Genomic DNA, 27,594 nt, shown 5'->3' on the forward strand with positions numbered 1-27,594 from the left:
ATTTTTGGGACAGAGAGAGACAGAGCATGAACGGGGGAGGGGCAGAGAGAGAGGGAGACACAGAATCAGAAACAGGCTCCAGGCTCCGAGCCATCAGCCCAGAGCCTGACGCGGGGCTCGAACTCACGGACCGCGAGATCGTGACCTGGCTGAAGTCGGACGTTTAACCGACTGCGCCACCCAGGCGCCCCTACACAATGGTTTTTAAAACTACTAGTAATTTCATGTAAAGTTCTTTTATGCAACTCAAGCCCATTAAGTGAAAGTGAACAATGTACTCTTATTTCTGCTGTTGAAGCACGTTTTTGCTCTTTTTTTTTTTTTCTCAGTGACACAGCTACTCTTCATTACTATTCAAATTCTCCAGAATGATCTAATTGATGTCTCTAGCCTCAAGGCATTATTGATGAACAATGACTTTCATGCAGCTAATGTTTTACTTGATGAAGTATTAAGACATGGACCTGAACATGGTTAGTAGTCTGAATGCATCTAGTTGTAAAGGCCATCATCTACCAGTGGGGATGGGAGATGTATGGATGGGATATACAGCAATGGAGGGCACCCTGGGGGGGGGGGGGGGGCGCTGCAGTGAGATGACTGGTGAGCACCAGTGCCACCATAGTGTGCCAAGCCTGAGCTCTGTGAAACTGAACAGATGGGTGAGTCTGGGCCTACTTTATCCCTGTGGGTGGTGGTACTTGGGAGATGAGGTCACTTTGTGAACTGACTGGCACGGGCAGTATTCAGTCAGAATGCCATGCACAGAGTACAACAGAGTCCGTGAGGCCCTTCGCCACGTGTTAACCCTTTGGAAGGTAAACTATGCTGATATCCAGGAATACCTCAGGGGGTGTTGCCTGCGGCATTGGCTCAAGGAAGCAGATGTTTATAAATGTACAAAATAACTGCGTTATTTTAATGACTGGTATTGTTGAATATCATTTTTGTTACGTTTTCAAAAGAGTTGGGGAATATTCTTTACTTTCCTATTCTCTGTAAGAGATTTTTTTTCTTCCTCAAATGTTAAGCAGAACTCACAGGTGAAGCCTTATGGGCCTAGAGTTTTATTTATGGAAAAATTCTGGACTATTGATTTAATTTCTGAAATTGTATGGTATTACCAAGAAAATATTCTATTTTCCTGTCAATTTTGGCAGGCTGTGTCTTTATAGGAATTTGTCCACTTCATCTGACTTTTCAAATGTATTGGATAAAGTTGTCCTTGACATCTGCTTTTTATCTTTTTTGATTTCTGCTTCATCTGTAATGATACCTTCATTTTCATCCTCAATATTAGTGACTTAGAGCTTTTTTTTCCCCCCACTCCACCTCCACAGAGTTTTTCTTTTCCTTTTTGTAAAATTGAGATAGAATGGGCATATAATAACATTATGTAAGTTTAGAGTGTCCAATGTGTTGATTTGATACATTTATATATTGCAATATAATTATCACTGTAATGTTATCTAACACCTCTATCACATCACGTAATTATCACAATTTCTTTTTTTGTGGTGAGAACATTTAAGATCTAGTCTCTTAGCAACTTTCAATTATGTAATACAGTATTAGATCAGCACAGCATTAGATTTCCAGAATTTATTCATTTTAACTGCAAATTTGTACTTTTTAACAGTATCTCCCCAATCACCCCACCCCCTAAGTCCTTGGTAACCACCATTCTGCTCTCTTTCTGTGAGATCGGCTTTTTTAGATTCCACATATTAGCGATATATACAACATTTGTCTTTGGCTTATCTCCTCTAAGCATAAGGACTTCAAGATCCTACCATCTTGTTGCAAATGACAGGATTTCTCTCTTTCTCATGGCTGAAAAATATTCTGTTGTCTATTTTCACACTACCTCTGTTTATTCATCTGTTGATGAGCACTTAGATTGTTTCCATATTTTAGCTATTGTGAATAATGCTGAAATAGACACAGGAGTATGTCTTCAAGATCCTGTTTTCGTTTCCTTTGAATATACACTTGTAAGGGGAATTGATGGTTCATATCGTAGTTCTATTTTTAATTTTGAGGGGAATTTCTATACTATTGTCCATAGTGGCTGCACCAATCTACATTGCCACCAACAGTGTATGAGGGTTCCCATTCTCCACATCATCACAAATCCTTATCTCCGGTCTTCTTGATGATAGCCATTCTAACGGGTTTGAGCAATATCTCATTGTGGTTATGATTTGCATTTCCCTGATGGTTAGTGATGTTGAACACCTTTTCATGCACCTGTTGGTCATTTGGATGTCTTCTTTGGGAAAATGCCTATTCTATTGCTCTGCCCATTTTTAAAATAGTTCATTTGCTTGTTTGTTATTGAGCTGTGTGAATTCTTTGTTATATATTTTGGATAATAATCCTTTATCAGATATATGGTTTGCAAATATTTTCTCTCATTCTGTAGGTTGCCTTTTCATTTTGCCGATTGTTTCTTTTGCTGTACAAAAGTTTTTAAGTTGAATGTAGTTCTGGGGTGCCTGGGTGGCTCAGTCGGTTAAGCGTCCGACTACAGCCAGTTAAGCTTTCGACATCAGGTCTTGATCTCATGATTCTTGAGTTCAAGCACCATGTCGGGCTCTGTGCTGACAGCTTGGAGCTTGCTTCAGTTTCTGTGTCTCCCTCTCTCTCTGCCCCTCCCTGCTCATGCTCTGTGTCTTTCTCTCTCTCAAATAAATAAACATTAAAAAAAAGAAAAATCTTAAATGGCATCTAGTTCTACTTGTTGATTTCTGCTTTTGTTGTTTGTGCTTTTGGTGTCATGTCCAAAAAATCATTGCCAAGACCAATGTCTGAAAGCTGTTTCCTTATGTTTTCTTTACAGTATCAGATCTTACAATTAAATCTTTAATTCATTTTGAGGTAATTTTGGGGAGTATCCCAAGTGGTTATTCAGTTTCCCAACACCATTTGTTGAAGAGACCATCCTTTCTCCATTGAATGTTCTTGGCTGCCTCGTCAAATATTAGTTGAGCATATGTGGGGTTTATTTCTGGGCTCTGTCACTTCTGCTGTAAACTTTTCTACTTTTTTTTTTTTTTTTTTTTGCATTGGGTTTTTTTTTTTTTCTTCCTTTTCTCTCTCCCCCTCCTTTTTTTTTTTTTTTTTTCCTTTTGGTTCTTTTCATGTCTATCCTTTATGTCCCTTACTATAGTTTGTCATATCCATTCTACCTTGTGTACCTTTACTTTACTTGAGTCTTTATTTTGGAGCTGACTTGGTCTTTCTACACAGTCTATTTTCTGAGTTGTTGGCTCCCATCTCAGATCTTCCTTTGTCCATTTCTATCCTGATTTGTTGAAAGAGTTGAGGGTGTTGGGTGGCACATTCAGTGTGGAGCTCTGTCTTCAGTTTCTACTGAAGTAAATGAAGTCCGTTTACTTTAATGGCACCTTTGGGGCAGAGGGTGGGAGGTGGGGGTAGTGAGCCTTCTGACATTTTGATACTGTTTAGTAGGGACTTCATCTTTAACTGCTTCTTTCTTTTCCTTCACCACCAAATTCTGTGCACTGAGTTCCACATCAAGATGCCATCTTTGGTCCTATGGATTTCTAAGCCTTTTTCTTAGATTTCTCCAGAGTAAATTTAGGTGGTTACCATTATCCTAAAAGTAGTGTTTCTTAACCTTTAAAAAAAAATATCACTCCCCTAAGGAGACTTTTTAGACATTTTTGTCTTTTTCACCATCCCACACGCTATGAATGTTTAATGCCAAAAATAAATATTTGCTTATGTACTGTGGCCACAAACCATTGTAATGGCTAAGATTTTTTCCCCTCCAAGAACCTGTTTTCCTTCCTGAAAGCCTATCACCCTCAGTGAAAATGCATGTCCTAAAGGTATCTAGAACTTTAGTTTCTGCTTATACTGCTAAACCCTATTTTCTAGAATTTCACTTAGATGTTAACACATTTGTAAGGAATATTGGCCTATAGCCTCTTTGCCTGCCCACCGTGTGTTTGTTTTGTTTTGCTTTTGTAGTTTTTGGACAAGTAGGAGCTACTGAAGGGTTTTATTCAGAGGAGTAACCAGATTTTTTTTTTAAAGAGAAAGACCTCTCTTGCTGCATTGTTTAAAATAAATGGAGAGAAATGAGACTGATGCGATAGATTTTTAGCAATGCTATTGTAATAGCATAGGCATTAACTAATATAGTGATATATTCAAGCAGTATTTGGAAATAATTGAATAGAAATTGATAATCATATGTATGCAGAAGTTAAGGAAGAAGGAACAGTACAGGCTGACCCCCGGGCTTTTCACCTTTGTTATAACTTGACTATTAACTGCTGACAGATTAATTCAGAAGCAGTAATTCCTTCATCTACATTTTACTTTGCATTACAGAAAATGGCAAGATTACCTTTGAAGAATTTTTTTATTAAGTTCTGTGATACATTGAACATGCCTAAAGCCTCAGGTGAGTTCCACTTAATATGTATCTACTGGCTCTGTGTGGAAGGACAGGCAGTGGTTTTCATGTTAAAACAACACAGGATTGGGGCGTCTGTGTCACTCAGTTGGTTGAGCAACTGACTCTTGACTTCGGCTCAGGTCATGATTCCAGGGTCATGGGCTCAACCTGCATCCATTCGCGCTGAGTATGAAGCCTGCTTAAGATTTCCTCTCTCCCTTCATCCTTCTCCCCAGCTTGTGCTCTCTCTCTCCCTAAAATAGTAAACAAACAAACAAACAAAGATGTTTTTAAAAAAAAGATGTTTTTTAAAACATCTTTTAAAAAACACACAGGATTAGATAAAGCACAGGTAAGTAAGAAACAATATAAAGATAAAACAATATAGGGGCACCTTGGTGGCTCAGTTGTTTAAGCGTCAGACTTTGGCTCAGGTCATGATCTTGTGGTCTGTGAGTTGGAGCCCCCCATCAGGGTCTGTGCTGACAGCTCAGAGCCTGGAGCCTGCTTCGGATTCTGTGTCTCCCTCCCTCACTGCTCCTCCCCCACTCGCTCTCGGTTTCCCTGTCTCTCTCTTTCTCAAAAATAAACAAACATTAAATTTTTTTAAAGATAAAACAATACAGTATTAGTTTATATAACTTGTGTTTGAATTATATGGCAAAGACTGCTAAATTTACCCCAAACTCAAAGTTATGGGTGGTTTTACTTTGATAGTGCTAGAAAAATATTAGATTATATACTGTTCTCTGAGATTATTCACTAGGTATATCTGACCTGAATTTATTAGAATATTATAAACAATGAGAAAATAATTTTTAGAATGCAAATTGGTGCAGCCACTGTGGAAGACAATATGGAGTTTCCTCAAAAAGTTAAAAATAGAACTACCCTATGACCCAGCAATTTCACTACTAGGTATTTACACAAAAGGTATACAAATACTAATTTGAAGGGCCACATGCACCCTGATGTTTATAGCAGCATTGTCAACAATTGCCAAATTATGGGAAAAACCCAAATGTCCATGGATTGATGAATGAATAAAGAAGTTATGGTGTATGTATATTTATATGTAATGGAATATTACTCAGCCATCAAAAGAATGAAATCTTGCCATTTGCAACAATGTGGATGGAACCAGACTGGATTATGCTAAGTGAGATAAGTCAGGCAGAGAAAGACAAATACCTATGATTTCACACATGTGGAATTTAAGAAACAAAACGAATGAACATAGGGGAAGGTGGGGGAAAGAGAGAAGCAAACCATATGAAGAGTCTTAACTATAGTGAACAAACTGAGGGTTGGTGGAAGGAGGTGGGCGGGGGATGGGCTAAAAGGATGATGGGTATTGAGGGCATTTGTTACGTTGAACACTGGGTGTCATATGTAAGTGATGAATCACTAAATTCTACTGAAACCAATAGTACACTATATGTTGACTAACTAGAATTTGAATAAAAATTTGAAAAATAAAAAGAAGACAACTTTAAAACTTTTGACCAACCTAGCAAAGTGGATTTTATACCTATCTTTTCTGTTTTTATGTATTCTCAACTACTCTCTTGACTATATTTTTGAGGAGCAAATTTATATTTATTGCAGTATAACTTGCGTGTAGTAAAATTCACCTTTTTTTAGGTATATTGTTTTTTGAATTCTTAAAAATAATGTCATGTAACCATTACTAAACAGCACATAGACTGTATCACCACAGAAGTTTCTTTGTGTCCTTTTGTAGTCCATCCATTTCGCTAACCCTCATTCCTGGTGACCCCTGATCTATTCTTTGACTCTAAAGTTTTGCCTTTTCTAGGTTGTCATGTAAATGGAATCATAACATATGAAGCTCATTTGAGTCTGGCTTCTTTCACATAGCATATTATACTTTACATTCATCAACTTTTTGCATGCAGTGTGTTTATTTTTATTGATGAGTATTATTCCATTACATGAATGTAATGTTTGTATATTTACCAATTGATAAACTATTGAAGTTTCCTGGGTTTTGGTGATTATGAGTGAAGCTGCTATAAATATTTATGTACAGGTATTTGTGTGGACATATATTTTCATTTCTCCTAGTTGAATACCTAGAAATGGGATTGCTGGGATATATATTTAAATTGATAGAAACTGCCAAACATCAATTTATGATAGATAACATCCATTTATGATTAAAAAAAACCTCTCAACAAAGTGTGTACAGAAGAAACATACCTCAGCTTAATGAAGGCCATATACGAAAGGCCACATATATGCTCAATGGGGAAAAACTGAAAGCTTTTCTTCTAAGATCAGGAACAAGACAAGGATGCCTATTCTTGCCAGTTTTTTTGTTTTGTTTTGTTTACTAAAATATAGTTTACATAAAATGTTATATTAGTTTCAGGCATACAACATAGTGATTCAATAATTCTATGTATTGCTCACGTCTCACCATGATAAGTGTAGTTATCATCTGTCACAATAAAATGTTATTACAGTGTTATTGACTATATTCCCTATGCCGTAATTTTTCTCACTACTTTTACTCAACTTGTGTTCATAGTATTGGAAGTCCTACCGAGAACAATTAGGCAAGAAAAGGAAACAAAGTCATCCAAATTGGAAAGAAAGAAATAAAACTGTTACTATTTGCAGATAACACAATATTATATGTAGAAAACCCTAAAGGCCCTATTAAAAAAAAACTGTTAGAACTAATAAACAAATTCAGTAAAGTTGCACCATATGAAATCAAATAGAAAAACCAGTTGCATTTCTATTTGCTAATAAACTATCAGAAAGAAATTAAGAAAACTATCCCATTACAATTGCATTGAAAAGAATAAAATACCTAAGAATAAATTTAACCAAGGAGGTGAAAGACCTGTACACTGAAAACTATAAGACATTGAAGAAAGAAATTGAAGATGATGCAAATGAATGGAAAGATATTCCATGCTTGTGGAGTCAAAGAATTAATAATGTTAAAATGTCCATACTACCCAAAGCGATATACGGGCTCAATGCAATCCCTATCAAAATTCCAATGGCATTTTTCACACCTAGAACAAACAATCCTAAAATTTGTATGGAGCCATAGAAAACCCTGATAGCCAAAGCAATCTTGAGAAAGAACAAAGCTGGAGCCATCATACTTTCTGATTCCAAACTTTATTACAAAAGTATAGTAATCAAAACTCTATGGTATTGGCATAAAAACAGACATCAGTGGAACAGAACAGAGAGCTCAGAAATAAACCCTTGCATATACGGTCAATTCATTTATGACAAACGAGGCAAGAATATATAGTGGGGAAAGGACAGATTCTTCAATAAGTGGTGTTGGGAAAACTAGACAACCACATGCAAAAGAATGAAACTGGATTCCTATCTTAGACTATGATTAAATACTTGCTCTTGTAAGACCTGAAACCATAAAACTCCTGGAAGAGGAGCGCCTGGGTGACTCAGGTAAGTGTCTGGCTTGGCTCAGGTCATGATCTCGCGGTCTGTGGGCGTCGGGCTCTGTGCTGACAGCTCGGAGCCTGGAGCCTGCTTCGGATTCTGTGTCTCCCTCTCTCTCCTCCCCTCCCCGGCTCATGCTCGCTCTCTCTCTCTCTCTCTCTCTCTCTCTGTCTCACAAAAACAAATGAAAAATGTTAAAAAAATTTTTTTAACGTTTAAAAAAAATCTAGGAAAAAACATAGGCAGTAAGCTCTCTGACATCCATCTTGGAAAAAATTTAAAAAAAAAACAATTTTATCTATTAATACAATATCATAGGTAAAGTCAAAGAACAAATAACAATATGGTAGAAACTATAATGTATATCACAGAAGAAAAATAGAAAAATGGGCAAAAGTCATGGATATATAAATCATAAAAAAGATCTTAAATGGCTTATGAACATATTAAGAGATGTTTGATTTTACTCATAATAAGAAATATGCAAATTGAAATGGACATACAATTTCTCACCCATTAGATTGGCAAAAATTGAAAACCTTCACAACTGTTAGGTTGTAGAGAAAAAGACGTTTACCTATAGCTGGTGGGCGTTTAACATGCTACCAGTCTAATGGAGGGAATTTGGCAATGTCTAACAAAACTACATATGCCTTTACCTTTGGACCCAGCAATCCTGCTTCTAGGAATTTTCCCTGAAGATACCTTCCAACAATGTGAAAATATAGATACATAAGATTATTCATTACAGAATTATTTGAGATGGCAAAAGAATGAAAATACTTAATGTGTAAACATTGGAGGTTAGTTGAATAAACTTTAGTTTCTATGTACAGTAGAGTATTATACAACTCTAAAAAAGAATTTTTTAAAAAGGAGTTTCAGGGGTGCCTGCATGACTTAGTCGGTTAGGCGTCCGACTTTGGCTCAGGTCATGATCTCACGGCTCGTGAGTTCAAGCCCCGTGCCAGCCTGGAGTCTGCCTTGGATTCTGTGTCTCCATCTCTCTCTGCCCCTCCCCTACTCATGCTCGCAGGCGCGCTCTCTCTCTTTCAAAAATAAACATTAAGAAAAAAGAATTTCATACCACTACTTTTTGTACTACTGATTTTATACCTTTCCAGCATTTAAAACTACAAATTTCCCTCTGAGCACTTTCACAGCATCTCACAAAATTTTATATGTTGTGATTTGATAATCACTTATTTAAAATATTTTCTTTTTTTTTTAAATTTTTTTTTTTCAACGTTTTTTATTTATTTTTGGGACAGAGAGAGACAGAGCATGAACGGGGGAGGGGCAGAGAGAGAGGGAGACACAGAATCGGAAACAGGCTCCAGGCTCCGAGCCATCAGCCCAGAGCCTGACGCGGGGCTCGAACTCACGGACCGCGAGATCGTGACCTGGCTGAAGTCGGACGCTTAACCGACTGCGCCACCCAGGCGCCCTAAAATATTTTCTAATTTACCTTGTGATATCTCATTTGAAACATGAGTTATTTAGAAATGTACTATTTAGGGGCACCTGGGTGGCTCAGTTGGTTAAGTGTCCAACTTCGGCTCAGGTCATGATCTCATGGTTCCTGGGTCGGAGCCTCGTGTCGGGCTCTGTGCTGACAGCTCAGAGCCTGGAGCTGCTTCGGATTCTGTGTCTCCCTCTCTGTCTGCCCCTCTCCCACCCACGCTCTGCCTCTCTCTGTCTCTCAAAAATAAATCAACATTAAAAAAATTAAAGAACTATATTATTTAATTTCCAAATATTTGGACATGTGCTAGGGATCTTGTTACTGATTTCTAATGTAATACACCTTGGTCAGAGAATTTATTTCGTACAATTTAAATTCTTTTAAATTCATTAAGATTTGGTTCAAAGACTAGCATGTGGTCTACCTAGGTGAATATTCCATGTGCACTTGAAAGAATGTATATTCTGTAGTTGTTGGGTAGTGTTCTATAAATATCATTTGGTTAGATTGTTTGCTAGTTTTGTTGGATATTCTAATTTCTGATTCTTTTTAAACATTAAAATTTTTTTTGTTTTAATATTTATTTTTGAGAGAGAGAGGGAGGGAGGGAGGGAGAGAGAGAGAGAGAGAGAGATAGAGAGAGAGAGAGAGAGAGAACGAGCAGGGGAAGGGCAGAGAGAGAGGGAAACACAGAATCCAAAGCAGGCTCCAGGCTCTGAGCTGTCAGCACAGAGCCCAACACAGGGCTCTAACTCATGAACTGTGAGATCGTGACCTAAGCCAAAGTCAGACACTTAACTGACTGAGCCACCCAGGCGCCCTTAATTCTTCCTGATGTTTATTCTAGTTGTTCTATTAATTACTAAGTGCAAGATTTTCAAATCTGCAGTTCTGATTATGGGTTCATGCATTCCTCCCTTTAATTCTGCAAGTTTTTGCTATATTTGGAAGGCTCTTGTTAGATGCATGCACATTTGATATTGTTGCAAAATTTAATGTATATGACCTTATGAAATGTACTTTGTCTGTTGCTCTCTTTTGTCTTATTTTTGCTGCTCTTCTGTTTCTTTCCCCCAGTTTCCTTACTTATATTTATACATTTCTGTGTACCTATTGTCACCTATTTTAAATTATTGTAGGTACATAAATAAATACAAATACTGCCTTTTCTCTTAAGTATAATTTTATATCTTGGGAGATTTTTTTCCCCACTTTTTTTTAAATATAAAGGAGACGGGTGTCTGGGTGGCTCAGTCGGTTGAGCGTCTGACTTCAACTCAGGTCATGATCTCGCGGTCTGTGAGTTCGAGCCCCGTGTCAGGCTCTGTGCTGACAGCTCAGAGCCTGGAGCCTGCTTCAGATTCTGTGTCTCCCTCTGTCTCTGCCCCTCTCCAGCTCATGCTCTGTCTTTCTCTCTCTCTCTGTCAAAAATAAATAAACATTAAAAAAAATTAAAATATAAAGGAGAAACATGAAAATTCCTTTCTAACTGAAGGTGATTATCTCTTCCCAGGAAATAAAAATCAATTTTACAACATCAACATTTACAAAAATGAACTTAAAGACATTCCTGTACTTCAGCAAAATTTAAATGCCATTGGAATCTATCTAACAGATGATAAAATAAAGGAGACTTTGGATAACACTAATCCTAACGGTGAGTAATTATTTCAATTTAAAATAACAAATTTTGCATATTTCAGAAGTTTCACTCTAAATGCCAAAGGAAATATACTGCCATATATCTTTTAAAAGAGAAATTAAAAGTTGTTTCTTGTCTATCAATTTACGGGTTTTTATCAGAGGAATTGATGTTCAAAGTGCATCTCTGACAGCTTTATTTTAGGTCTATTCTGCATATCACATGTGTCACAATAGGATTACCAGTCCTCTCCATTATTTTTGTGTTTATAGCTCTGGTGTTATAACATCAAATGGTCCTTTTTACAATAATACCTAAATTCTTTCTTTTTTTCTTTTTTAAAAAAAGATGAAGTGGTGAGTTTTAAGGATTTCATCAGAGAATTGAACAACAGTGATGAATTTATCGAGTGCCACAGTAAGTATGAAATTCAAAATGCATATGAACAGAAACTTCATTTTTGGGGGTTGGTGTATGTATAGGTATGTGTGTATATAGACTTTATATATACTCTACCAAACCCCCCTTTTATGCATTTTCTCATTTAAACTCAGTTCATGTTGTAAACTCTAGGTTTTCACACATAGATGCATATTTTCCATACTGTAATATTCTTGAATTATTTAAAAAAATTTCTGTTGTCTCTCTTTCTTCCTTGTCATGTGTTTTATTGCTATATTCTTTCTTTTGTCCTCACTAATGCTGATGGGGTTATCCATCTTATAATCAAAGTAACAGGTTTGCTTTTTTAAATCACATCTAATGACTTTTCCCCTCTGTATTCTTATCTTTCTTGTTTATTTCTTCATATATATATTTTTTTACATTTGCTCTCTATCTCCTTGTGAAAAACACTGGCTAAATGCTTAACTTTTTTCGGTTTGTTTTGAAATTTCAGCACAGTTCTATCATGGGGACACTAAAAACAGCCTTGGACCACAGACATTGAGATTGAGAACTGTAGTCCTAAAACTGGGGTTTTAAAAGAAGTATTGAAATAAGTGGATTCTCTCTAAATAATCTGTACTTGGAATGCAGTTCCACTCACTATCTCAGGATAAGTTTGGTGGGAACCTTGACAAATTAATGCTATATTCATTATAGAAGATTATAGATCTATGAATAGCTAAGACCCTTTTGGGAAAAAAAAAGATAAAGATCTTGCTTTGTCACATGTTAGTACATAGCATAATGCTGTTTTAATATAGACCTGTGAAAATAGACCAGTGCATCACAATATGGAACCCAGTAGAGACTTCTATTAATGGGAACTCGGAATGTGATAGAAATGACATCATCAGTTAGTGGGGGAAAAGATGTATTATTTAGCTTCTGATTTGAGAAAATTGCCTTACAATGCAGAGAAAATGAAGTAGAATCCCTATGTCATACCATATACAAAAATAACCTTCAAAGAATCAAATGAATGTTAAAATGGATCTCAAAGATTAAACTATAAAGCTGTTGGAAGAAAATGCAAGAAAAACTATTGTGCCTTGTGGTTATGGATGCCTTCTTAAAGATGTTACTCCCCAAAAGCACAACCATGGGGTAAAAAAGGATTTGATCACATCAAAATTAAGGATTTCTGGTAAATGAAGGACTCTAAAACATGTAACAGACTGGAAGAAGATAATTACAAGATAACTAACAAAAAATTAATATCTCAAATATAAGGGAATTCTGCAAATCAACAGTAGAAAGAAAGAAATCAATTGGAAAAATAAGTAAGGATATAAGACTTAGTATACAGGAGGAGAAACCCACATAGCTAAATATGTGTATGAAGAGAGTTGGCAATACTCACAAATTGCTAGTGAGTAGGTAAAATGGTACAGCATTCCAGATTGCAATCTAGCAGTACTTGTCAAATTCAGTATGCATATTTCTTATGATCCAATAATTCTATTGTCAGATAAATAGCCCAGAGAAGTTTCTTGTAGAGACATGTACAGGGATGCTCCCTGCAACATTATGGGAGGGAAGAAATGAAAACAATCTATGAGTCCATGATTTGGGAAATGGTTGAATAAAATATGGTCCATACATACACGTCATAACAGTAAACTAGATTTACATTTGCACCAGAGAGAGACCTCAGTAATAATACGGTTCCATGAAGAAAGGAAAAAATGGAATACGTGTATAACAAAGAATGCTTTATATAAGTTGGATTTCTACTAATGCCCATAAAACACAACCATATTTATATCTATTTCCAGGTAAACACTGAATTCTAAATAGATAAGATTGAAATAGACGGATTGAAAGAAATTGAGAAAGAGATTGAGATTGAAGTGACAATATTAACAAAGTTGACTTCAGAAACAGATTAGAGTACTCTGTATGCTAAAAACATACACATTCTTTTCAAATACTTATGGAATATCCACAAAAATAGATGATGTATTTAAGCCACAAATAAAAATTTCAGTGAATTCTGAAAATCAGAAGTCATTCAGACCACATAGTCTGACCATGATGTTGTGACATTAAAATTATTTGTGAAAGAAAGGAAAAGTGTTGCTTTTAAGATGAAAAACAAATTGCCTTGTAAGTAATTCCTTGGTGGAAGAATAAAAGAAACCTGAAAGATTTTAGAAATGATGACAGTGAAAGCACTATGTATCAAATCGTGTAGAGTGTGACCAAAACAATCTTACAGGATATTTTATAGCATTAAATGCTTTTATTAGAAAACAAGAAATATCAAAAATAATTTATCTTTTTTTAAGTTTATTTATTTTCGGAGAGAGAGTGCATATGACGGGGGGGAAGAGCAGAGAGAGAGAAGGACAGAATCCCAAGCAGGCTCCTTGCTGTCAGCGCAGCTGACATGATCATGACCTGGGCCAAAATGAAGAGTGGGACGCTTAACCGACTGAGACACCCAGGCGCCTCCAGAACAATTTATCTTAAACGTTCAGTTTACAGAGCTAACCAGCAGCATAAACAACAAAAGAGCAGTACAATCCCCCTGAAAAGTGCTAGTCAGGAGCTAACAAAGTGGAAAGTTGAAGTTAGTGAAATAGAACACACACACACACACACACACACACACACACACACACACGCACTTATCCATATAACCAAAAGTTGGTTCTTTCAAAAGACTAATAAAGAACTCTTTAGGAAGTATGATGAAGGGGAAAAAATAGGGAGGACATAATAAAGAAGACAGTTGTAACTTGGATACAAGGGAGATTAAAAGATATAAATGAATAACACTTGAGTTAGTAAAGCAACAAATTATTGGCATGTCATCAACAACACTGTCATTCTTTCCAAATGTTTAGATAAAGACAGAAAGGGCTGCCTTTTTTTAAATGTTTGTTTATTTATTTTTGAGAGAGAGAGAGTGAGCGAGCATGAGTAGGGAAGGGGCAGAGAGAGAGAGTGCCAGAAGATCTGAAGCTGGCTCTGCGCTGACAGCACAGAGCCTGATGTGGGGCTCGAGCTCACAAACCGTGAGATCAAGACCTGAGCCAAAGTCAGACACTTAACTGACTGAGCCACCCAAGTGCCCCCTTTTGTTTCCCCATCATGGCACTATTTTCTTAGAGATAATTTTGGTATTTTGTTGTTTTGTTTACCTTCCTGTGTTGAACTAGTAAGGTAAACTATTTCAGTGTGTCTTGTTTTCTGATATAAGCATTGTAAACCTATAAATGTTGTAGAGCTTTCAGTTTGGAGAATATTTCAGAGAGGCAAAATCTCTCAAGACTGGGTATTCTAGAAAATGAATACATCTCACCCAAATCAAGTTGTTATGTGCTTCTCTGGATAGACTGACCAACTAGATATCTTTGTATTTTGTCATGTCTCTGTTTAGGAATAGAAGATGCATGTAACGTTGTTAATAGTGTCTTTGATAGGAAAGTTGAAGTTACAGACCTTTTATCTGCGTTGGAGGGCCTGGAGAAACCTTTAAATGAAGAAAAACCTGAGGTGTTACTGAACTCTGAAACAGATGGTGAGTTCTTGAGTTACCTCTCAGTTTTCCTGTTTAGACTATACGTGTTCATGCTGGCTCATTTTTTTTTTTTTTTTTTTTTTAAGAATACTAATACCATAGGTTTAGGAAGATTGTTATGGGACTGCTATGTTTATAAACTGGTTACTGAGAATTGTTGTAACCCTTTTGGAAAGTGTGTGGATACTCTTCTTTATTTGGAGAAGACTAGTAGAAACAAGTACTGTTTTATCCAGGTTTTAAAATCAGATACTTCTTGGGGTGCCTGGGTAGCTCAGTCAGTTAAGCGTCCAACTCATGATTTTGGCTCAGGTCATGATCTCACGGTTTGAGATCACGATCTCACAGTGCTCTGCACTGACGGACGGAGCCTGCCTGGGATTCTCTCTCTCTCTGCTCTCTGCCCTTCCCCTGTTCTCTCCCTCTCTCTCTTCCTCCAAACATAAATAAATAACCATTAAAAATGTTTAAAAAGATGTTTCAAACATTTTAAAAAATAAATAAAATCAGATACTTCTTTTTTAAAGATTTTTAAAAATGTTTTTATTTATTTTTGAGGGAGAGAGAGTGGAGGAGGGTCAGAGAGAGGGAACACAGAGTCTGAAGCAGGCTCCAGGCTCTAAGGTGTCAGCACAGAGCCTGACACGGGGCTCAAACTCATGGACCACGAGATTATGACCTGAGCCGAAGTCAGACGCTTGACTACTGAGCCACCCAGGCGCCCCATCTTTTTTCTTTTTAGGTCATTTATGCTAGCGGTTTGTCAATTTTAATAACTCTTAACTAATTCCTGGCTTTCTGATCCTCTCTATCGTGTTTATTGTTTCCTCAATTTATGTTTTCATCTGTATCATTTTCTTCTCTACCATTGATTTTGTGACATTTTGTATATATATTTCACATATAGAATGAAATGATCACAACGATAGATCTAGTTAACACGTCACCATGCATAGTTAAAAAGGGGTTTTTTTCTTATGTTGAGAAATTTTAAGATTTACTCTCTGAGCAACCTGCGAATATGCAATACAGTATATTTTTGGATATATATGTATTTTCTATTCTTTTAATTTCACTCTTTCTGTACTCTTCTAAAAAAAGATAAATTTGAAAACATGTAAGGGAAACTAAAATTTGAAAAGAAAGAAACAGGACTTAAAGAAATTAAAAATATAATAATTAAAATTAATTAGCAGACAACAATATTAGCAGATTAAACATAGGTGAAGAGAGAAATATGAAGTGCAAAGGAGTTTGAAGAAATTATACAGAATGCAGCATAGAAAGACAGAGTTGGAATATAGGAAAGAGGTTAGTGGCGCTGGGGTGGCTCAGTTGATTGAGTATCAGATTTCTGCTCAGGTCATGATCTTGTGGTTTGTGAGTTAGAGCCCTGCATTGGGCTCACTGCTGTAAACATGGAGCCCTCTTCAGATCCTCTGTCTCCCTCTCTGCACATCTCCTACTCTCTCTCTCTCCCCCAAATAAATAAACATTAAAAAAAAGAAGAAGAAGAAGCTAAAAGGAAGGCAGAATGAAGAGGTCTACTTATTGTGGCAATCAGTTTGAAATATATATGTGTATCTGATTACGTTATATATTAGTTACAACTAATATAATGTTACATGTCAGTTATATCTCAGTAAAGCTAGAAAAAGAAAGAATGAAAAGATGTGATATATAGCCACACAGGAGAGAAGAGACAGAGTGGTTGCAGAGAAAATATTTGGAGAACTATAGCTGAGAATTTTCCAGAATGAGAAAGACCTAAACCTACCAATACAAGAATTCCAGTGAATCCCACATAGGATGAAAGGAAATCCATACATAGGGTTATCATGATGAAACTGTGACATACCAAAGAGAAAGAAAAATCTTAAAGGTAGCTAGAGAGAAAAGTCAAATTATCTATAAAGGAGGAACGTTTTCTTATTCTTGATATTTTTTTCTGGGTCTTGAAATCTAGAGAAACATTTTTGTAAATTGAGGATAACCACCCCACGTTCCCCTCCACTTTGGGAGGAACTTAGGCTTTGTCTGAGCCTTTGAAACTACAAACTAAAATTCATCCAATTTTGTTTTGTTTTGTCTTTGGCAAACACTCTTTGGGTAAAAACAGTCGCCGTGTTTCTGGATTACAGCCTTTCATCAGTTGTTTGGTCTGGGAATTTCTTACTTTCTTGGCAACACATTGATGAATTCAAGATTTTTTTTAAATTTTTTTTTTTAACATTTATTTTTGAGACAGAGAGAGACAGAGCATGAGTCGGGGAGGGTCAGAAAGAGAGAGGGAGACACAGAATCTGAAACAGGCTCCAGACTCCAAGCTGTCGGCACAGAGCCCGACGCGGGGCTCGAACTCACGGACTGTGAGATCATGACCTGAGCTGGAGTCGGACGCTTAACCGACTGAGCCACCCAGGCGCCCCAAGATTTTTTTTTTTATAGCAATAATTTTATTTAGAATTTTTAGTTGTTTTTAGTAGGAGGGCTGATCCAGATATCTGGCTACTAAATACCAGAAATTGAAATCATTTTTTTCTTTCAATTAAATTAAATCAGACCCTGGGGGCAGGGTGGTTGATTACTGGCACCCTCTCCCATTCCAAAGTCACACCATAATGTGGGAGACAGAGGAAGAGCTTTTAAAACTTCCTTGCATTGTGTTTCTACTGATGCTTTGTTGTTGGAGCCTGTGGTAATCCTGCATCTGTGTGAAGGGAAGCTCCCACAGGGTAATTCTCACTCTTTCCCATCAAACCTCTAGTCTCTCAACCCCTCCCTGTCCCTCTCTTTCCTTCTGTCTCTGTCTCCAGACAAACTCTTCCTCTCTATTTAGGCATTTGGCATATTTTCTTCAATGATTCTAGGTTTTTGCAAACATAGTCCCTACCAAAACTCTCAGTCTACAAAAATCTCAGGAGTGAGGAAATATTTAAGGCCAAGCTAACTGCTTCGAATAGGAAAGATGGGTCAAATTATCCTGCCACTTCAAAAGGTATAGTGCCATAGCTCCAATATTTGCCATTTAGATAAATTACAATAGACTTCAATAGAGAAGGGTAACTTTTGAATCAGGCTCTGCAGAGTCCGCTAACTCAAATGCCTGCGGTAGCCAGGCACGTAATGCAAAATTAATAAAATGAGTTGGCTGTAAGACAAAAGGAAGGGGTGTGGACTGTAAGGTAACTTGAGAGCATGTGTCCTAGATGAAGATAGTTAAATTCAAATGGAAAGAAAACCCCACCACTCCCTAGGACAATGGACATGACTGACTCTCAGCTATATTCAGTCTGTGGGCTACCAGCCTATGACCCCTGAAGCAGGCTTCTGTAGGAGTGGGAAAACAATCTTTTCCTTCTGCCCTTCTAGGTTCCCAGCTGGAGCTCTGTAACAAGAGACAGATCAACAAGAGAAAAGCATTCAAAGTTAATATAAATTTTACATGAAAGGGAAATATTCATAAGGAGTTGTTAAAGCTGAATGTTTTGGTGTTAGCTTTGATGAAGTGTGGAAAGTGGTAGAAAACTGTGATAGGACAAAATGAGATGAGCTGAGGGTGGTAAACCAGGGGAAACTTAGTAAGGTCTGTTCGTTCAGATTCCTCTTGGTGTCCCTCCAACCCTCAGTCTTCAGAGATAAGGATGCACCCTCCCTCTGGGTATAGCAAGGGCATCTCTCACATGAGTGTCTTATGACCTGCCTCGGGGCAGGGGATGGGGAGGTCTGAATCCTAACTGTACCTTGCAATTCCCAGATTGTGTTTCCTTGCATTCCCTTTTTGTGTGTGTGTACGTGTGTGTGTGTGTGTGTGTGCACACGCACATGCTCATAATCTAAGTGTATTTCTTACCATGCATTATGGTCACAGAAGTTTGAAAGCTGAATGAAATTGAAACAATACCAGATCCCTGCTTTAATGAGCTTAAAATCTATTTAAATTCCATTTTATTTCTTAACTTTGCAGAAAGTAAAAAGATCTTAAAAGATGTAATTGATGTTTTCATTAATTCACCTAAACCATCAACACCATTCAATAGTAAGTATAGTAAAAGAATGAAAATTAAAAGTAAATTTCTAAGATCATTCAATGGTATTCTTTTTCTAAAATATAGTTTGTTTTCCCCTGTATTTTTAATTCCTTAAGTTTTCTTTGCTGTATCAAGATGTTATAATCTGCTTTCTTATTCCTTATCATATTTAATCTGTGCTTTGACTGTAATGAATTATTTAGAATTACATTCCTAGAATATGCTTTCTTAAAGCAAAATAGTTTGTCTCAGTATATGCTCCAGTATAAGGTACACATTTTCTCCCCTGGTGAATCTAATACAATTTTCTCTCACCTCCGATAATTTCCATATGCTTCTTTTTCTCACCTATAGTGAAACGTTAAAAAAAAGTACAAAAAAAAAAAAAAAAAAGGATTTACTGCATGTAATACTAGTAGGTAGGCTAGCAAGAAAGAGAGGCTTTCTAATGCCTAGGAGAGGGTGTGACTGTTTTTCAGAGTATAACAGATTTATATTTTTCAGTTTTCCTTTTGCCAACTAGCTGGGTTCTATTTTTGATATTTGACTTCATTCTAAGCTATTTATTATCAAGCTGTTCTTGAAATGCTTTACAGTCTATGAAAGACTGGAGCATGTAGTAGAAAAACCTTTGAGGAGAAATAGTTAATAAATAAAAGCAAACTTCTACAAAATGTTGCAGAAACTCAACTTTTAGCTGGCTAGGGGTATGTTAAATTTTGCTTATTGTTTAAGTGACTTCTGAAAACAGAGCCCACTGACATGTTTTGAAAGCCCTCTAACTCAGAATTCCTTTTGTAATGCATCTACTCTGTGCAGGTTAGGGTGTTAAGTCTAAAAAAGGGCTTTGCCTCAACTTCCTCATCACTTCTCTATTCTTGACATGTTTACAGATTTATTTAAAGAGATTACAACTCTTGATAAGATCAGAAATGATAAGATGCCTATAAATGAGCTGAGGTCCCAACTCCGGAAGGCTAGAATTCTATTAAGCAACAAGACGTTCCAGGAAATTCTGGGTCAAGCATCTATTGATGGTGAGTCCTTTTTAAAAGAACAATCTCTGTTGAAGTCCTAGTTTTACTGTGTGCTTGGGATATGTTTTATATATGTATGTTTTAGATAAACTAGGTCTTAGAAACATAATGAGAATGTAGGCATACTGAGAACAAATTAAAATTAATATTTTTTTACTCTTGGAAATATTTTTAAGAGTCACCCTCTGTCTGGCATCACATTTGTAAAATGTATACATCAATATTTAATTAAGACAAATAATACCGTTAGAATTTTTTCTTGTTTTAAGGGAATAGATTCGTGGTAAAATTATTTTAAATTGATTAGTTTTTATCTGGCTAATTTTCAGACATTAACAAAATTTGTCCCCTCCCCCCCCCCCACCCCCCCCCACACACACACACCATTCCCTGTCATGGTTATTTTAATGATGATTATTAATATTGACACCTTGCCATTTTATAATCCTTATACTTTACTTTTTAGAAAATAGTGAAGTAAGTCTCAAACAAATTTTGGAGGCTTTGAACACAAATAAGCCAGCTCCTGAATTTGAAGGTGGGTCATATTTCCCATTGCCTTTTGTTATTATTAAACAGTATTGTGAGCTATAAATGATATTCAAAAGCTGTATATTTTTATAATTAAAAGTACACAGTTTGACATATGCACACACCTATAAATCTGTCATCACAATCAAGGTAATGAACACATCCCTGACCTGCAAAACTGCCTCATGCTCCTTTGTAATCTCTCCTGCCTTTTTCCCATCCTCTTCCTCATCCGTAGGCAACGACTGATCTGCTTTTTGCCAGTATAGATCCATTGGCATTTACCAGACTTTTATAAAATGGGTATATTCTTTTTTGCTAGATGCTTTCATTCAGCATAATTATTTTGAGATTCATCCACGTAGGATGTATCAGCAGTTCATTGTCATTTATTACTGGCATAGCACTCCATTTTGCTGATACACTGAAGTTTGTCTACTTACCTGGTGCGGCTCGTTAGGCTATTTCCAGTTTGGGGCTCTTATAAATAAAGCTGTTATGAACAGTTGTGTACAACAATATTCATCGTATGAATATATGCTTTCCTTTCTCTTGAGTAGTTACCAAAGATTGGCTGGTTCACATGGTAGGTGTATGTTTCACTTTTTAAGAAACTGCCAACTGGTTTCCAGAGTGGCCACACCATTTTACATTTCCACCAGCAGTGTATGAAGAGGTCCAATTCCTCCATATCCTTGGGAGTGCTTGGTGGAGTCAGTCTTTTTAATTTTAATCATTCTAATAAGTGTGTAGTAGTATCTCATTGTGGTTTTAATTTGTGTTTCCTCACTGATTAATGATGTTGAGCATCTTCTCATGTGCTTATTTGTCATCTGTGTATCTTTATAAAGTGTCTGTACAGATCTTTTTTAATGTTGGATGGGGGGGCGCCTGGGTGGCTCAGTCAATTAAGCGTCTGACTTCAGCTCAGGTCATGATCTCACGGTCCGTGAGTTCGAGCCCTGCGTTGGGCTCTGGGCTGATGGCTCGGAGCCTGGAGCCTGCTTCCAGTTCTGTGTCTCCCTCTCTCTCTGCCCCTCCCCCGTTCATGCTCTGTCTCTCTCTGTCTCAAAAATAAATAAACGTTAAAAAAAAATTAAAAAGTTGGATGGGTTTTGGGGCGCTTGGGTGGCTCAGTCGGTTAAGCGTCCGACTCGGCTCAGGTCATGATCTCACGGTTCGTGAGTTCAAGCCCTGCGTCAGGCTCTGTGCTGACAGCTCAGAACCTGGAGCCTGTTTCGGATTCTGTGTCTCCCTCTCTCTCTCTGACCCTTCCCTGTTCATGCTCTGTCTCTCTCTGTCTCAAAAATAAATAAACGTTAAAAAAAAATAAAAAAAAATAAAGTTGGATGGGTTTTTTTGTATTTCTGTTTGTATTCTGGATACATGTCCTTTATGAGATATATACTTAGCAAATATTTTCTCCGAGTCTTCTACTGAGCACATTTTTCTCTGAGTGTCTTCATTTTCTTAAGTGTCAAGAGCATTAGTTTTAATTTTGATGAAGTCCAGTTAATTAGTTTTTTTTTTCTTTTATATATTGTGCTTTTGGTGTCACATGTATGAAATCTTTGCCTCACCCAAGGTTACAAATGTTTTATTATATTTTCTTCTAAAAGTATTATGGGTTTTGGTTTTGCATTAAAAAATATTTTTTTAATATTTTTATTTATTTTTGAGAGAGAGAGAGAGAGAGAGAGAGAGAGAGAGAGAGAAAGCACAAGTGGGGGAGGGGCAGAGAGAGAGGGCGACAGAATCCAAAGCAAGACTCCAGGCTCTGAGCTATCAGCACAGAGCCTGAGGCGGGCTCAAACTCACGGGGAGATCATGACCTGAGCTGAAGTCGGATGCTTAACTTACTGAGCCACCCTGGCACCTCTGGTTTTGTATTTTAGCTCTGTGATCTATTTTGAGTTAATCTTTATATGTGGAATAAAGTATGGATCAGAGTTCCTTTTTGTTTTGTTTTGTTTTTGCATATGGACCTTCATTTGTTCCAGCACCACTGTTGAAAAGATTGTATTTTCTCTATACTTTCTATACGGAAATTCCTTTGTAGTTTTGTAACAAATAATATAAATATACATATATATTTATTTCCTGGATTCTCTCTTCTGTTCTATTAATCTTTGTCAGTTTTTTTTTTTTTTTTCAACGTTTTTTATTTATTTTTGGGACAGAGAGAGACAAAGCATGAATGGGGGAGGGGCAGAGAGAGAGGGAGACACAGAATCGGAAACAGGCTCCAGGCTCCGAGCCATCAGCCCAGAGCCTGACGCGGGGCTGGAACTCACGGACCGTGAGATCGTGACCTGGCTGAAGTCGGACGCTTAACCGACTGCGCCACCCAGGCGCCCCTCTTTGTCAGTTTTTACACAAACCACATTGTCTGACTGCTGTTGCTTTGCAATAAACATTGAAACCATTCAGGTAGTATTGGCCCTCTAACTTTGTTCTACTTTTAAAAAGTTGTTTTGACTGGGGCACCTGGGTGGTTCAGTCAGTTGAACGTCCGACTTCAGCTCAGGTCATGATCTCATGGTTCGTGGGTTTGAGCCCCATGTCAGGCTCTGTGCTGACAGCTCAGAGCCTGGAGCCTGCTTCGGATTCTGTGTCTCCCTCTCTCCCTGCCCCTCCCCTGCTTGCTCGCTCGCTCTCTCGCGCTCTCTCTCTCTCAAAAATAAACATTAAAAAAATGTAAAAAAAAAAGTTGTTTTGACTATTCTAGGACTTTTACACTGCCATGTGGATTTTAGAATCAGTTTGTAATGTCTACAAAAAAACCCTGCTGGGATTTATTGGAGAAATAAGGCACTCATGAATTAGGATTTGTTGGAAAATGTCTTATCTAATAATGTCTTACTAAATAGTACAACTCTTTCCTGCAATTCTTTTGAGTACCAGTACTTTGCCTCCTTTTAAATATTCTCTTAGATAAACTAGAGATTATAATCCAAACAGTGACCTTGAGTGTACCATGATTTGTGGGAGTCATTGAAAAGGCAGACAGAGGCTTGGCTCTAATCCTAAGGACCCCATTTAGAAGGGAAAATCCCTAGAGGTTTTAGATAAGAGCTGGGAATGGGGCACCTTAATACTCCCACACTCCTTGGCGGACTTCTAATAATAGAGTGAAAGTTATGAAGAATATGCAAAAAATGAAAGCAGTAGCAAAATAAGCAGAAGAAAATTCAGGACTAATATTTTTATACTCTGAAATTTGGGCTATTTCATATAGACAGAAGTAAGCCCCAAATTCTGTCTCATGCATATACAATGAAACATTTCCCTAAAAGATGCAATGGCCTATTTTAACTTTTGAGAAGCTGATACCTTGAGTGTATGATGATTTGTGTAACTCATTGGTAAGGCAGTTAAGTTAAAAAACAAAAACAAAACTGAGTCATCTTAGTTTTTTTAGTTTGAGACAAAAATAACTGAACATCTCAGGGAAATATGCTTGGAATAAAGGGATGTTTGGCTTATTAATTTTGGAATCATAATGATAATATTAATTGAAATATATGACCTATAGAATCCCCCTGTGTTTTCAGGTTTATGTACTGCCCTCCAAACTGTCAACTTGATGAACTGCAACAGAATTCAGATTGGTGACTTGAAAGATGCTTTTGATGACCTCAGTGTTTCTGTAAAGCCTGAAGAACACCAGATGTTAGTGAAAACGCTTGATGTTGATGGTATATATAACTACGTTGACTTTCCAAATAAAGTGATAGCAAATTTTCCATTCCCCTTCCCTATCCTCCATTCATCACTCCCCAATAATTTTTTTCTTTATTATCCTAATGGAAAAAGTACTCTAAGAGAGCGTGTCTACTGAGATCATAGATTTATCTTGACAGAAAAATCTTTGAATAAGATTAATAAGATTTTTTATGACCCATGAAGTATCCTGTGTTGATTCCATCAGAGTGTATCTGTGTGTATGTTTTTAGCATCTTCAGGGAAGGCAAGGTCATTCTCTGTGAAAGCTGTGCTGAAGGGAAACTGCTCTGAGCCAGGAAGAGACTGAGGGAGGACTTTCTCCCCTCTGCAGGAGACATTTGTGGGAGGAGACTGATTGAATCCTAAGAGGTTTCAGAGAAAACAAGGTATAATTTTCAAATTTTGCCAATTATTATGTGGTTCTTTTATTCATTTAAATTCAGTTCCTAAAAGTATTTTCTTTATCCCATTATTAAATGGGTTTAAGCATTGTTTCATTAATCATATTGACTGGAGCCGCTGTACAGCACAACTTATGGGTGCTTGTAAACAGCACCCTTCAGCGTTAGGCAGTGCCTGGCCTGTATGACTATGGGACAGACCTGATCCTGAGTGTCTTTGATATGTAAGGGGTCATGTAATGTGTCAGATAATCGAGTAAATATAAAATATTCATAGGAAGCTTTCAGTCTAGTTGGTGAGGCAAGCTGTAAACAACAAAAGGGTATATAACAATATAAGAGATAAAGGTTTAGTGAATTTACAATGGTATATGGCAGTACTTGAGTAATAGCCAGGGACATAGTGATGTGATGTGTTGTGATTTATAATAAGAAATATATATTTGCCCTTCAACCCCATTCCTGGCACGGAGCTCCTAAAACACTGGCAAATCCCTAAGTGATGAGAACTCTAGGGGCATCTGTTGTTCTAATAGGTGATTCTGGGAAGGCTTCTGGTTTCTAGGTGGGGACTTGTCACCATAAGGATAAGCCATGATTGGAACTTTGGAATTTTCAGCTCTATCCCCCACCCGCATTCTTCAGAAAACGGAGAGGGTCTGGAAATGGAGTGAATCATTGATTATGCCTATGTGAGGAGGTCTCCATAAAATCCTAATAGTATGGGGTTTGGGGAGTTTCCACGTTGGTGAACACATCTACATACCAGAAAGATAACTGACCCAACTCCACAGGGACAGAGCTGCCGTGCTTGGGATGCTCCCAGACCTCCCAGACCCTATGTATCTCTTCATCTGGCTGTTCATTTGTATATTTTATCATATCCTTTAATAAACTGATGAATGTTAAGTATTTCCCTGAGTTCTGTGAACTATTTTAGGAAATAATTGAGTCCAAGGGAGAGAAAGTCATGGGAACCTCCAATTTGTAGCCAAGTTGGACAGAAGTTGTAGGTAACCTGGGGACCTACTACTTGTGATTGGCATCTGCAGTGGAGGGGGAGCAGTCTCATGGGACTGAACCCTTAACCTGTGAGACCTGATGCCATCTCCAGGTAGATAGTGTCAGAATTGCGTTAAATTGTATGACACTCAGTTGGTGTTGCAGAGAATTGCTTGGTGGGAGAAAACCCCCCACATATCTAGTGTCAGAGTGCTGTAAGTGTGGCCGTAGAGTGAGAGTAAAGAAGAAACACAGGAGGAGGACTGAGTTTTTTCCTCCACAAGTGATGATAGTGAGTTGTATGAGAGTTCAGAGGTGAGCTATTTCATTCATTCAATGAAAGTTTATTAAGCACTGTTGCTTGCTAGACACTAAGTATATAAAGATAAAAGAGCTTACAGTCTGTCAAGATGACAAACAACGCGAATTCCAATTGTTAAATACCACGACAGAGGTAAACAGAGTGTTATGGGAACGTATACAATAGGTACCTAACCCACACAGGGTTGGATAAGGTAGTCAGAGAGGCTGTTTGGAGGAGATGCTGTTGGAGTTGAGTTTTGAAATATGAGTAGGAACTAGCCAAGAATTGCAGGTGCAGGGAAAGGGGCTGAAAGGAGTTAGGAAGGAATGTTCAGTATGTACAAAGTACAGAAGAACAAAGCTCATGGAGAAGCCAAGGAACTCTAAGTAGTCCAGTAGGACTTACAGCATTGGATCTCAGACTGATTTACATCAGAACTACCTAGGAATTTGTTAAAAACCCAGAATATCTGAATCATGGCCAAGGTGTATGTGTGCGTGCGTGCGTGCGTGCGTGCGTGTGTGTGTGTGTGTGTGTTTAACAAGCTTTACAGTTCAGGTTGATGTTTGACTATCAACTTGATGGTGCATAGTGGTGGAAGGAGTGGGAAAAGAAAGAAATGAAGTGGCCATATAGTCAAGAGCAGATCCAGAAGGGCTTTGTTTTTATCTTTGTTGTTCTCTGAGCAACAGAGTTTGAATTTTATCTTGAAGACTCTAGGGAGTCATTGAAGAAGTCAAATTTGAAAAGTGACATGACTAATTTTGCACTTTGTAATGGGCATTATGATAGCAGTGTTAAGAAAGAGCAGAGGGGGGCAAGATTGGAAGCAAGGACACATTTTAGAAGGCATGCAAGAATTCGGGTTAAAAGTAATGAGTGTTGATGTAAGGCATTGGCTCCAGGGATGGGAAGAAGGGAACAGATATGAGTTCTAGGAGGCAGAAATTCTTCATTGTTTGGTTAAGTTAGGGAAGGAAAAGAGAGAGGAATTGAGAATGATTAACAGACTTCTGGTTTGGGAGACATTTCATGGTGATGTCTTTTTTTTTTTTTTTTTTTTTAAGTGTATTGATTTATTTTTGAGAGAAAGAGTGTGAGCTGGCTAGGGGCAGAAAGAGAAGGAAAGAGAGAATCCCAAGCAGGCTCCATCCTCTCAGCGCAGAGCTGATGTGGGGCTCAAACTTACGAACCACTAGATCATGACCTGAGCCAAGATCAAGAGTCGGTCACTTAACCGAGTCATCCAGGCACCCAAGTGATGCATTTTAATAAGCTGGGGAATATAGGAGGAGGCTTTAGTGCAAAGATGAATTCAGCTTAGGATATATTGTGTTTGATGAAGGGCATGATGGAGGGAAGAGATTGAAATGAGAATAGATAAATCTAAATTCCTTCACAAAATGCACAAGGCCTTTTTAAATCTAGTTCCCGTTACTGGACCTGTTAAGATTAACCTTTGCCCACAAACTTTCTGACACATTTTTGTAAGGTTTCAAGACACTTACTAGACACAAATAGAATAATTTAAACTAAATCCAAAATTAAAAAACTACTTATAGTTTCCAGAACGCATCATACTCACTTATATACA

The 27,594-nt window shown here is 37.4% G+C and overlaps 1 protein-coding gene across 1 annotated transcript; it reads left to right on the forward strand.

The window, feature by feature from the left end:
• Positions 1 to 340: 340 nt before the first annotated feature.
• Positions 341 to 24,642, forward strand: LOC144615433 (EF-hand calcium-binding domain-containing protein 13-like). Its single transcript, XM_081794763.1, has 9 exons — positions 341 to 473; positions 4,366 to 4,438; positions 10,867 to 11,010; positions 11,344 to 11,412; positions 14,828 to 14,968; positions 18,936 to 19,007; positions 19,893 to 20,036; positions 20,503 to 20,574; positions 24,122 to 24,642. Exons 1-9 carry the CDS (start codon positions 459 to 461, stop codon positions 24,406 to 24,408), a joined length of 1,017 nt encoding a protein of 338 aa, XP_081650889.1. The 5' UTR covers positions 341 to 458; the 3' UTR covers positions 24,409 to 24,642.
• Positions 24,643 to 27,594: the final 2,952 nt, after the last annotated feature.

Source organism: Panthera onca (assembly GCF_046562875.1).
Source record: "Panthera onca isolate mPanOnc1 chromosome E1 unlocalized genomic scaffold, mPanOnc1 haplotype 2 h2.Chr16_ul_3, whole genome shotgun sequence".
Classification (NCBI taxonomy): domain Eukaryota; kingdom Metazoa; phylum Chordata; class Mammalia; order Carnivora; family Felidae; genus Panthera; species Panthera onca.

Coding starts and splice junctions, on each gene's coding strand:
- LOC144615433 (XM_081794763.1), top strand. Junction 11,413..14,827: donor TGAATTTATCGAGTGCCACA/GTAAGTATGAAA, acceptor GTCTCTGTTTAG/GAATAGAAGATGCATGTAAC. Junction 19,008..19,892: donor ACCATCAACACCATTCAATA/GTAAGTATAGTA, acceptor ACATGTTTACAG/ATTTATTTAAAGAGATTACA.